This window comes from Mytilus trossulus, chromosome 10, assembly GCF_036588685.1.
Source record: "Mytilus trossulus isolate FHL-02 chromosome 10, PNRI_Mtr1.1.1.hap1, whole genome shotgun sequence".
Classification (NCBI taxonomy): Eukaryota; Metazoa; Mollusca; class Bivalvia; order Mytilida; family Mytilidae; genus Mytilus; species Mytilus trossulus.
Window position 1 is genome coordinate 5,968,030 of NC_086382.1, and position 12,697 is coordinate 5,980,726.

Genomic DNA, 12,697 nt, shown 5'->3' on the forward strand with positions numbered 1-12,697 from the left:
TTCAGTCTTTTTTCCCTGTTTTCCAAAACACTTACCACGTGGAATAGTCAAAACCTTTCATACTGCATGAAAACCAGTGACAATTTTCAAGCCGATGACACTTGATTATCTACTTGGGTAATATCATTAATGTGTTTCATTAGTATAGCTATGCTTATGAAACTTTGTCTCATTGCTTTATAATTACTGTCAATATAAACAATAGTTAGAAATAAATTGATATGAATATGATCATTGTGTAAAATACATGAAAGAAATAAACTGTCAATATTGTCAATTATACTGCAACCAGCTATTTGGTAATATGCAGATAAAGCTATATGTATAAACGTAAGCTTTATACGTCAATGACCTCAACTAACCTCAACCGCCTACTTACCGGAGCTACTGTATTTCATCAACAACATCACGTCAAAACATGACAACGTGTAGTAACAATGGTCAAACTTATTAATTTAAACTTGTTATGTCTTCAAATTAGTTATTTTTTTTGTACCATGTTTATTAAATGTTATTAGTTAAGTTCATTTTTCCTGTTTAATTCATTAAAATGTCAATGTCTTACCGCCTTGACTACGGTCATAGGGAAATACCCCAAAATGGAACCCCAAAAGGGAAATTCCAAACACTTTTTTTTTTAACAATATTTATGACATTTTTTTTTTTTTTTTTTTTATTATTTCTTATCGATTTCAGTATAAAAACAATATACGTATAGTGTCTGGAAATAAGAAATTTATTTGTATTCGGCACGAAACAGGGGAAATACTCGGTAGAACCTCGCATTTCCCCCATTTTTAAGCTTTAAAAAAAAAAATTATATTGCAAGACACTATACGTATACTGTCTATAAACTACAATCAATGACAAAATATGTTTAAGATGGTGTCACAAAACAATTATTTATTTTATTTAGATAGATAGATTAACATACTGTTAACTGTGTATCAATAGTATTCCTTTATTTTATTTGTAATCAATATGGGAGATTGTGGAATGATAAGTCATCATCAATATATCATATCTGGATCTGAACTTAGCAAGATGTTTCTTCTGTTGACTTTTTCAATGTGTCATTCCTGTTTAAAACGATCATACAAGTTCATGAGTACAAAAGAAACAAAAGAAAGTCAGAAGTCTTCACAATAAGTATCCATTAGAATACTAATTGTCTATCAAACTCAACAAAATGTCGAGAGTTTTGATGATGTCATTGTTTGTTTCTTGTAATTCAAATCAGTGCATGACAAGATTTTTATCCTATGATTTCAACTTTTTTTGTAGAAAAAGTACTGTTTATTGAGTAGTTAAATTAGATCTTCATGCAGCATGGAGTAGTGTAGAGAGCAGAAAAATAGAATATTTGGATATTACTATTGCGAAAGATGCAGTATGTGAGACAAGGGTATTGCTATCCATTGGCAGTGGCATCCTAAACTATTTATAAGCTTAATATTTCAGAAGATGCCTCATATCTTGTATGCAGAAACTTTATATAAAAAAAGAAGATGTGGTATGATTGCCAATGAGGCAACTCTTCACAAGAGACCTAAATAACTATAGGTCACTGTACGGCCTTCAACAATGAGCAAAGCCCATACCGCATAGTCAGCTATAAAAGGCCCCAAAATGACAATGTAAAACAAGAAAAACAAGAAAAACAACGGCCTAATTTATGTGAAAATTTAACAAAAAAACAAATAAGCAATACATAAACAAACGACAACCACTAAATTACAGGCTCCTGACTTGGGACGGGCACATGCATACAGAATGTGACGGGGTTGAACATGTAATAGGTATCACAACCCTCCCCCTAACTTGGGAAAGTGGTATAACAGTACAACATAAGAACAAACTATACAAATCAGTTGAAAAAGGCTTAACTGATCAGATGGACAAAAATACAAGTGGACGTGGACGGTTATGTTATGTTTAGAAGTTTCCGTCATATCTCCATTGTTCATGACCTCATTTTCATGGTTCAGTGGCTGCTTGGAAAAAAAAAGATTTTTGTGCTAATTTTTCACTCATGTGTTATAGGATAACTATATTTGGTATATGGGTTTCTTGCAACGTCTACATGTCCGTCCGACAGGGTTCACTGGCCCTCGATCCCAATCAAGGTTGAAGTGACGTGATAATGTCCGTTTCTCAAATACGATAAGCAGTAGGTCAACTATATATTTGGTGTATGGAATGATTGTTATGAATACATGTCAGTCTGACAGCTAGGTTTTATCTAATTGGTGTCTTGTCATCTTTGTGATGACGTCTTTCAGTTATTACGGTAGTTGCAGAAACTAACCATCAGATCGGTTCTAGTCACAAAAATAACAAAAGACACCAAGTATCCTTAGTTACTGAAACCAGCCATGAGATCGGTTCTAGTCACAAAAATAACAAAAGACACCAAGTATCCTTAGTTACTGAAACCAGCCATGAGATCGGTTCTAGTCACAAAAATTACAAAAGACACAGCTAGAGAACCCGACGTTACTGAAACTATAGTCATCAGATTGGTTTCATTCACAAATATAACAAAACGGACACCATGTACCATTAGTTACTGATCTAGTCATCAGGCTGGTTCTATTCACAAAAAATATCAAAGACAAATTATCCGTAATTACTGAAACTAGTCATCAGATCGGTTCAAATCACATAAATATTAAAAGAAAGTACCCGTAGTAAATGAAACTAGTTATCAAATCGGTTCTGATCACCAACATAACAAAAGACACAAAATATCCGTAGTTACTGAAACTCGTCATCATATCGCTTCTAATCACAAAAAAATGCACAAAATATCGTAGTTATTGAAACTAGTCATCAGATGGGTTCTAGCTACAAAATTAGAAAACACAGAAAATATCAGTAGTTATTGAAACTAATCATCAGATCGACTCTATTCACACAAATAACAAAATGCACAAAGTATTCGTAGTTATTGAAACTAGTAATCGGATTAGTTCTAGCTACAAGAATAATAAAAGACACAAAGTACCCGTAGTTTCTGAAACTTGTCATCACATCTGTTTTTTAATCACAATTATAACAAGACACAAAGAATCCGTAGTTATTGAAACTAGTCATCAGATTGTTTCTTGTAATATAAATAACAAAATACAAACAGTATCAGTAGTTACTGAAACTAGTCACCATATCGTTTCTATTCGCAGAAATGAAAAAAAAGACAAAAAGTTTCCATAGCTACTGAAACTAGTCAACAGTTTGGTTATAATCACAGAAATAACAAAATACACAAATTATCCGTAGTAACTGAAACTAGTCATCAGATTGGTTATAATCACAAAAATATTAAAAGACACAAAGTATCTGTAGTTACTGAAACTAGTCATTAGATCGCTTCTTATCTCAAAACAAATGTACAAAATATCGTAGTTACTGAAACTAGTCATCAGATCGTTTCTATTCACAGAAATGAAGAAAAAAGACACAAAGTTTCCGTAGTTATTGAAACTAGTCATCAGATTGTTTATAATCACAAAAATAAAAAAGGCGCAAATTAGTCGTAGCTATTAAAAATAGTCATCACATCGGTTCTAGTCACATAAATAACAAAAGACGCAGTGAGAGAAACCGTTGTTACTGAAACTAGTCATCGCATCTTATCTGTTCTAGTCACATAAACAACGAAAGACGCAGTAAGAGAACCCGTCGTTAATGAAACTAGTCATTAACTTGGTTCTTGTCACATAAATAACACACAAAAATAACCAGAGAACCCGTCGCTAATGAAACTAGTCATCAAATCTGTTCTAGTCACATAAATAATAAAAGACACAGCTAGAGAACCCGTCGCTAATGAAACTAGTCATATTCAGATCTGTTCTAGTGATATAAATAACAAAATACACAAAGTATCCGTAGTTACTGAAACAAATCAACTGATCGATTCTAACCAAAGAAGCAAAGAAGCGTAGCTAATTATTAATTGGAATGAGTGTCGTAATATTATCCACGACTCATTTCGTACTTATTGTTCGAAATGGATAAAACGAGAAAAAGCTGACAGGAAATATTTGGACTCTTATTTGGATTTAGTAGTGAACATAGCTGAAATACATATACAACATTTTAAAGAACATTTCACTCTTAACAACAACCAGAACTCTATTTCTCGTATCAAACATAAACTAAAAGAATGCACCAAGGAATTTGTTCTTGTCCGGCTGATAACATTGGGGTTCTGCAAAAGGGAATCACCAATTCACCAACATTCCAACTGACTCAATTTTCCAAAAGCGACATCTGTAACAAACATAAAATTTTAGCTCCATTTTTGCTGACTTTTGAAAAACTGATAATTAATCACTGAGGCCATCGGTCAAATATTTACTGAAACAAAAGTCAATAATTGTTTTATTACATGTTCCGAGAAAAATGTATGCAATGGAAAATATTTACTGTTACACAGCTAAACTTAAATTGGTTGATATTTATGTGTTTGAAAATCGTGATTGTTGTTTTAACTAGCTCTGGTGTAAATTATGTAATGTAGTTTACCATGTATTTGGCTTGGTAGGGGGAAACACAATAAAGATTCAAAATGTTTGTGTTGTTGAGTTTAATAGCGAACAGTAAACCAAAAGTTGGATATTGAAATCGGAGGTGAACATGAAATCAGTCATGAGTGGCAATGAAATCATGTTGTAAGACAACATGTAACAACCTCATATGCTTTCCAACAAATATTGGACGAAAATACAAACATTGAGTAAAAGAATATTTTTCACCTTAAGCATTGATTGATTGGTTGTTGGTTGCTTAACGTCCAGTGGCAAATATTTCATGCATATTCAGGACGAGAATAAGTTCACAATAAATACAATAGGTAGGTTGATTCAATAGAAGGCCATCTGGGATGATGGTCGGGGAAATGGACTGCCACTGGAAAATGAGGGTATATTGGATAGGGACAGAAAGTTTGCCTTGCAACAAGCCACATACGGGCCCTCAAAGAGTTGTTGCGAGGGTTCTTAACGTGCAAAGAGCGTGGCACTCTCTATACACGAGGCATCGGATTTAATGTCCCCTTCTGATCGGACGTGACTGCGAACTTGATACATCCCTCACAGCCAAACGGGCACCCCACTTAGGCAAGCGTTTTACTGCCGGTCGGGAGAAGACCAAGTGACCATATTTCTATACCCTAGTCACCCTTGGGGTGTCACCTTAAGCATGGCAGACATTGAAGGTTTCTTATACTTAAAAGGGATTAAAGTGCAGTATGGAATTGTACAGTATGCAATACAGACGTGTACATTGCCGCATCACTTGTTTGTGGTGGCTGATTATAGGCGGTGGTTTCACTTTAAATGCTTCGGACTAAAACCTGCTCCAAAACAAAATACATGATTTGTAGAAACTGTCATTGTAAATTAAAAAAAATGTATGCAATATAGTAAATATCAAAGGAAAGATTGCAAGTTGTATTCTAATACATATTACTAGTCCAACTGGTACATTGCAGTGCATTAATGTAACAATAATACAATGTAAGTCATGTAACCGTAGACACAGATATTATGGTTACATTCGTAATTAATCGGTTCCTTAACCAATCCTGTATTCCGGCAATTAGTCTCCAATCGTTATTATAGTTAATTTCCATGTAACCGTTGCCAGTGCCTCTGTATATAAAAAGGTTATTTTGCCGGCTAGAATCATGATGATATATTTATCCTGGGAACACTATATATACAACTCGTATAAATATCAAACCAACAATGTTAGATCTGTAAATTTGCTTGCGCAATTTTTTTTTCTTCCTTCGCCGGGATTCGAGCCCATGCTACTGAGATATCGTGACACTAAATCGCCTGCAGTGTTACCGGCGCGCTAGACCACACGACCACCTGGGCTTCATAAAAATGAAGCTTTCGGTGGCCGGGTGTTAGTCAGTTTTAATCTAGCTTCGAACTACAGTACGGATATATAAGACATGAAGCGCGCCGGTCACAGTGCAGGCGATTTGGTGTCACGATATCTATCTTAATAGCATGGGTTCGAATCCCGGCGAGGAAAGAACAAAAAAATTGCGAGAGCAAATTTACAGATCTAACATTGTTTGGTTAATGTTTAGACGAGTTGTATATACAGAATATACACAGCCATGTATCACCATCACTGCTGGTGATCCGAAGGATAAATCTGTTGTAGAGTTGTCACTGGTTCAGACGTACTTATATATGTCGTGTACAAATTGCGATTTTGTACAGGTTATAACATGTACAAAAATATTGTACATGTTATAACTTGTATAATGCAAAAATACAAGTTACTTCATGTACAAAAGTACATCATACATGTTATAACCTGTACAAAATATTGCTTAAAAGTTAAAAATGATTTTAACTTGTACAAAATCCAAAAAATAAGGATATGTTTCTATCATCGCAACATATGTTATTAACCTCAATAATATTTTCATAACTTTTTTATTATTCCTTCATGTTAGTATGTTTTGTCCTCTTTTAATACAGTTAATGTCCAGGGGTCGGTATTACAAAGCATTCCTAAGACCTGTCATAAGATATTTCTTAAGGAAATGTCTTATGATCCTCTTATGACTATTTATGGACATATATTAATTTGATGAATTATAATTATGAGTGTCCACTTTGAAGGCAATAGTAAAATACTTTCATTCTAGTTGACACTAAAAGACATAAGAGGATGGCCAAGATAGATGCGTCTACAAAAAAACATAGGGTTTGTGTCTAAAAGACAACAAAGAGGGACAAACGATACCAAAGGGACAGTCAAACTCGTAAATCGAAAATAAACTTACAACACCAAGGCTAAAAATGAAAAAAAACCAGACAAACAATTATAGTACACATGACACAACATAGAAAACTAAAGAATAAACAACAACCCTACCAAAAACTAGGGGTGATCTCAGGTGCTCTGGAAGGGTAAGCAGATCCTGCTCCACATGTGGCACCCGTCATGTTGCTTATGTGATAATAAATCCGGAAAATATTCTTATTCGGTAGGTCACATTCATGAAAGGGAAGGGGATTGGAGTTACGACGTAAGAAACATATCCGATATCATTTGTGAAACGGTTATTCCCTAACGGTCAATCGTTCATGCAGCAGTTAACATCCAAAGGCCACAAACACATGATTTCAAAGTAGAGGATATATATTTAAAACATCAAAATGACATTCGCCTCATGCAATTTTCTTACAGTTTATAAACAAAATGAGTTTGACATTTACATAAGTCATGCTAAAAAAGTTGAAGAGTAGATACAAAGATAGCGATAATGAAGCGATGTCCGATGAAAACTATTTCAAAACAAAACGCATTTGACTAACAGGTCGAACAACTGAAATTATTTAACCCTGCTGACTGCCATTGGCGATTGCCAAATACAATTGATCACAAGATGTAACAAAATGGATCTTAATATAAATTAAATACTAAACAGAACTTTTGTTTAACTTGTGGACACGATGTTATGCCACAAACATACGGTGTCAATATTTCTTTAGTACACCAGATCCGGATTTTGACAATAAATGTCTCTTCAGTGATGTTAGGGATCGAAACTGTATTTGGAAGGCCATATAAAAAGTCCTCTCATTTTTAGATAGACTCTTGAATTTTAAGAGTCAATATAGGATGAACGGATCATATAAATCAGAGGAAAATATGATACAAGCCCAAACGAAAAAATATAAACGGCGAGTCTAAATTGAAAGCTACGTTCAAACCTATGATTGCGTTGGATAAAAACCGCAAATTTTATACGTGTGCATGTAAAACAAATTTCGTTGTAGAAGGGTCTAAAAACAGCACAAACAACATTTTCCAAAAAAGACAAAAAAATGAAAAAGTATATTTAAACAATTGCATTTGACTAACAGGTCGAACAACTGATGTTCTTTCACCCTGCTGACTGCCATTGCCGATTGCCAAACTGACATGAAAATTGATCACACTGAGATGTAACAAAATGGATCTTAATATAAATTTAATACTAAACAGATTTTTTTTTATATATCTAACAAACATATATCTAACAAATATATATCTAACAAATATATATCTAACACAATATAGATTTTAGTTGTGTACAGTAAATCTTAAAAATGAATATTGCAAATGTTTGCACCTGTCCTAAGTCAGGAATCTGTTGTACAGTAGTTGTCCTTTGTTTGTGTAATGTATACGTGTTTCTCGTTTCTCGTTTTTTATATAGATAAGACCGTTGGGTTTCCCGTTTGAATGTTTTTTCACTATTAATTTTGGAGCCCTTTATAGTTGTTGTTCGGTGTGAGCCAAGGCTCCGTGTTGAAGGCCGTTTATAAATAGTTGAATGTAGGTCAGAATGTCACAGGACAAAAAGTCACAGACAAAAAGTCACAGGACAAAAAGTCACAATTCAGTTTTTAGAGTATTTTTCCTTAAACAAGGAAAAAATAATTTTAAAAACAAAGATTTTGTTTTTTTCTTGAACTGTAATATATATAAAGCAACTTTCTAATACAAATGTATTCAATAAATATCAATGATGAACACATAATTGTTCTGAAAACAAAATGTCAAAGTGACTTTGAACTTTAATGGCTTCATGGTGCCAAAAAATCCCTTTGCATGATTAAAATTTGATAACTTTTTATTTAACAAAGCTTATGAACAATGTCCTACACTTGAAAATGAATAGATGTAATAAAAGAAAATATTTCAAGATCTTTCTCTTATATATTCAAACAATTGTCCAAAAAATAATTGTGACTTTTTGTCCTGTGACTTTTTGTCCTATCAAATTTGTGACTTTATGCCCAGTGACTTTTTGTCCTGTGACTTTCTGTCCGTTTACCAAATAGTTTACCGTGGCCAGTTTTTAAATTGTTATTTGGATGGAGAGTTGTCTCATTGGCACTCAAACCACATCACACCAACTCAGTTAAAAACAACTCAAAGGCTATTGATACTACAAACTGTAAAACTGAACAATTTAAGAACTCGTTCTTTGTCAAGACTGTTATTCATTGGAACCAACTGGAAGAAGCAGTAGTGGGCGCCAAGTCAGTTGAGAGCTTCAAAACAGCTCTCCAACGCCGTCAATAGGCGCTCTCTCTCCCGTCGAGTGAAAGCCAGTATTGGTACCTTCGACGTAACGATACAGATACAGAGATCTTCGGCTATATCTATTGATGTAAAGGCCTAGATATTTTTACCTTTTTATCATGTTAATTGCGTCAATTACTTTATCAGTCCTTAAAAATATTTTAGATTTTTTCCGTGTACAGTAATCTAAATTTTTAAAGTTATTTGTGGAATTTTTTTAGTGCATACTATATATTATTTTTTATAAATAAACTCCCATCTGGATAATATCCGTTGAGAAGGTGTTCCATTATTGGAAGAATATATATGAAGATGAAGAAGTTGCAAATAACATAAATCTACTCGTGTCTCTCTCCAGTCTTGGTGATGCTCCAGAAAATATGACCTCAAAAATCTTTGGCAGCTATTCTGTGGTGAGACTAACCTGCACACATGCATCTCTTATTATATATGATCATTATCATCGTACATATAACCAAGAACATATATATTTGGGTTAGATATACTGTTCCCAGATATAACGTAAGGTCATCATTTTGTTTTAGACCTGAAGATGTAAAGCCTAAAGGTAGTCTAACTAGTTGAGTTAGGGAAGATCTTCTTTGGCTCAATTGTTTAGAGCGAGCATCTACTACTTGTACAAAAAATGTAAATATAATATTTCCTGGCTGTTTGATGTTAGATATGGTCATGAGGTTTGACCAGCCGTTTACAGGATACCATCACATGTCCAGGTGACATCTAGGGAACTGGCCAGAGGGTTTCCCAGTAGAAGTCTTGGGGTTGTACGGTAGTGGACCTGTGAGTTTCTGGAATGGATGATATGCAGCCTGAAAAAAGAAAAGGGGGAAGAGTGTTTTAGACCTGGAGATATAAAGGTAGTCTAACTAGTTGAGTTAGGAAAGATCTTCTTTGGCTCAATTGTTTAGAGCGCTGCCTTTAGATTCCGAGATTGAGGGTTCAAATAACGCTGGAACCATCCATGGAATTTACAATAATTTCAAAAGGGACAAATATGCTGTATATTTTTTCACCTCAAGAACTACTCTGTCTTCAGTCTCTGTGGACTGTCGACCATGACTGTTCAGACTTCAGTCAGGGGTACTACTTGTACAAGTGTATTTTATTTACTTGAAGAAGTAAAAAAAAATATACACATATAAGTAAATTTGTAGGATACTTATACAAGTGAATTTTATTTACTTGTTTAGGTAAAAAAATAATTTGGCTGAGTTATGTCCCTTCCGCATTCAGATTTTTTTACTTGTATAGGTAAAAAAATCATCCTTTCTTCTTTTCTTGAATTCTGAAAATTTCTTTGCTCTAATAGAATTTTAAATTGTGTACCCTTTGCAGATATCTTTACTTATTATTCAAGTGTAATTGCATGGACAATGAAAGTCCCATTTGTCTGTTATCTTCTTAACACTGCTCATTTACAAGCCCCAAAGGAGCAATTTTTGATTGCCTTGCGCAAATATACAAGATCTTTGCTCAATCAGTTTCTTTGATGAATTAATGAGATGAAACATTGAACTTTAATGAAAAAATTTGAGCAAACCTGGGAAAAATCATTAAAGGCATGATTTTCCATCTCAAAACTTGAGGATTTTTGTGGGATTGTAAGAAAATTTTACTTGTACAAGTAAATTTTTCAGAAAATTAAGGGGAGATTATTCAAACATTATTTATTTACTTATATGTGTATATTTTTTTTCACTTCTTCAAGTAAATAAAATACACTTGTATAAGTAGTACCCCTGACTGGACTTGTGCAGTTTGGAAAGTTTGTAAGGCCTGGCATCCTTTTTAGGCAATTCTAGATATATATAATCTTAATGTATATTGTAGTGTTATCAAATAATACAATTTCATCTAAAGGGTTACTTGAATAATCGTTTGACCGAATAACCGGTTAACTCAGCTAGTTTAAGTTGATGTTTGAAGATCTTATTTGTAGTACCCTACAATATGTACAAATTAGTGTTGTCAACGATTAACCGGTTAACCGGTCAAACGACCGAATACCAAAAACGTTAACCGGACTTTTTTCAATTTTGATAGATTTGATCATTTGATATAAATTTGTATTGAAATCAATATAAAGTTATGTTTAATTTTTAAAAATGTCTTCGTGGTAATTAATTTGACAGATCAATTGTCCAGTATATTGATTGCTATTTTTAATCCTAAAAACATAAACTTAATTAGAGCTCGGGCAGGATCTTAAAGAAAGATAATTAGTAAACATGTTTTTTTAACAGTATCTTTAAATCAGTGATGCGATTAAATTTTACTAATTACTTTATTATTTCGTTTTTGATCTAATATTGTGTAAACCTACATCTAAATGTGCAACCTTCGTAGTGCTAGGCTTTGTCTTATTTTAAACGAAATGGTAACTCAAAAATTGTGAAATGCAAACCAATGAGAATATACTCAATGTATACGTGATAGTACGAGTAACATACTTAAAGAAACAAGCAAACAAAGTAAAGAAACATGTCGTACGGTGACCTATAGTTGTTCATTTCTGTGAAATTTTGGTCTCTTGTGGAAAATTGTCTTATTGGCAATCATACCACATCTTCCTTTTTTCAATGATTAATCATTTCAAATTGAAACTCTCCGAATTATTTACGGAAACAACAAGAGAAAAGAAAAGAATAATTGGTTTCAGACATATATTCAATTATACGAGATCAAGAAGTTTTTTTTCTTCATTTTTAGCTCACCTGGCCCGAAGGGCCAAGTGAGCTTTTCTCATCACTTGGCGTCCGTCGTCCATCGTCGTCCGTCGTCGTTAACTTTTACAAAAATCTTCTCCTCTGAAACTACTGGGCCAAATTAAACTAAACTTGGCCACAATTATCATTGGGGTATCTTGTTTAAAAAATGTGTGGCGTGACCTGTCAAACCAACCAAGATGGCTGCCATGGCTAAAAATAGAACATAGGGGTAAAATGCAGTTTTTGGCTTATAACTCTAAAACCAAAGCATTTAGAGCAAATCTGACATGGGGTATAATTATTAATCAGGCCCAGATCTATCTGCCCTGAAATATTCAGATGAATCAGACAACCCGTTGTTGGGTTGCTGCCCCTGAATTGGTAATTTCATGGAAATTTTGTCCGTTTTCACTAATTATCTTGAATATTATTATAGATAGAGATAAACTGTAAACAGCAATAATGTTCAGAAAAGTAAGATATACAAATAAGTCAACATGACCAAAATGGTCAGTTGACCCCTTTAGGAGTTATTGCCCTTTAAAGTTAATTTTTAACCATTTTTTGTAAATCTTGTATATCTTTTACAAAAATCTTCTCCTCTGAAACTCCTGGGCCAAATTAAACTAAACTTGTCCACAATCATCATTTGGGTATCTAGTTTAAAAAATGTGTGGCGTGACCCGTCAAACCAACCAAAATGGCCGCCATGGCTAAAAATAGAACATAGGGGTAAAATGCAGTTTTTGGCTTATAACTCAAAAACCAAAGCATTTAGAGCAAATCTGACCCAGGGTATAATTGTTAATCAGGCCAAGATCTATCTGCCCTAAAATTTTCAGATGAATCAGACAACC

General features: G+C 33.7%; 1 protein-coding gene across 3 annotated transcripts in view; it reads left to right on the top strand.

The window, feature by feature from the left end:
* Positions 1 to 9,388: 9,388 nt before the first annotated feature.
* LOC134686767 (acetyl-CoA acetyltransferase A, mitochondrial-like) overlaps positions 9,389 to 12,697 on the top strand; it is a 28,683-nt gene continuing 25,374 nt past the window's right edge. For all 3 annotated transcript variants that reach the window (XM_063546510.1, XM_063546512.1, XM_063546511.1), the window contains exon 1: positions 9,389 to 9,524. In XM_063546510.1, coding sequence (XP_063402580.1) covers positions 9,492 to 9,524 — 33 coding nt within the window. In that variant the 5' untranslated portion in view covers positions 9,389 to 9,491. The remainder of the gene's footprint in view (positions 9,525 to 12,697) is intronic.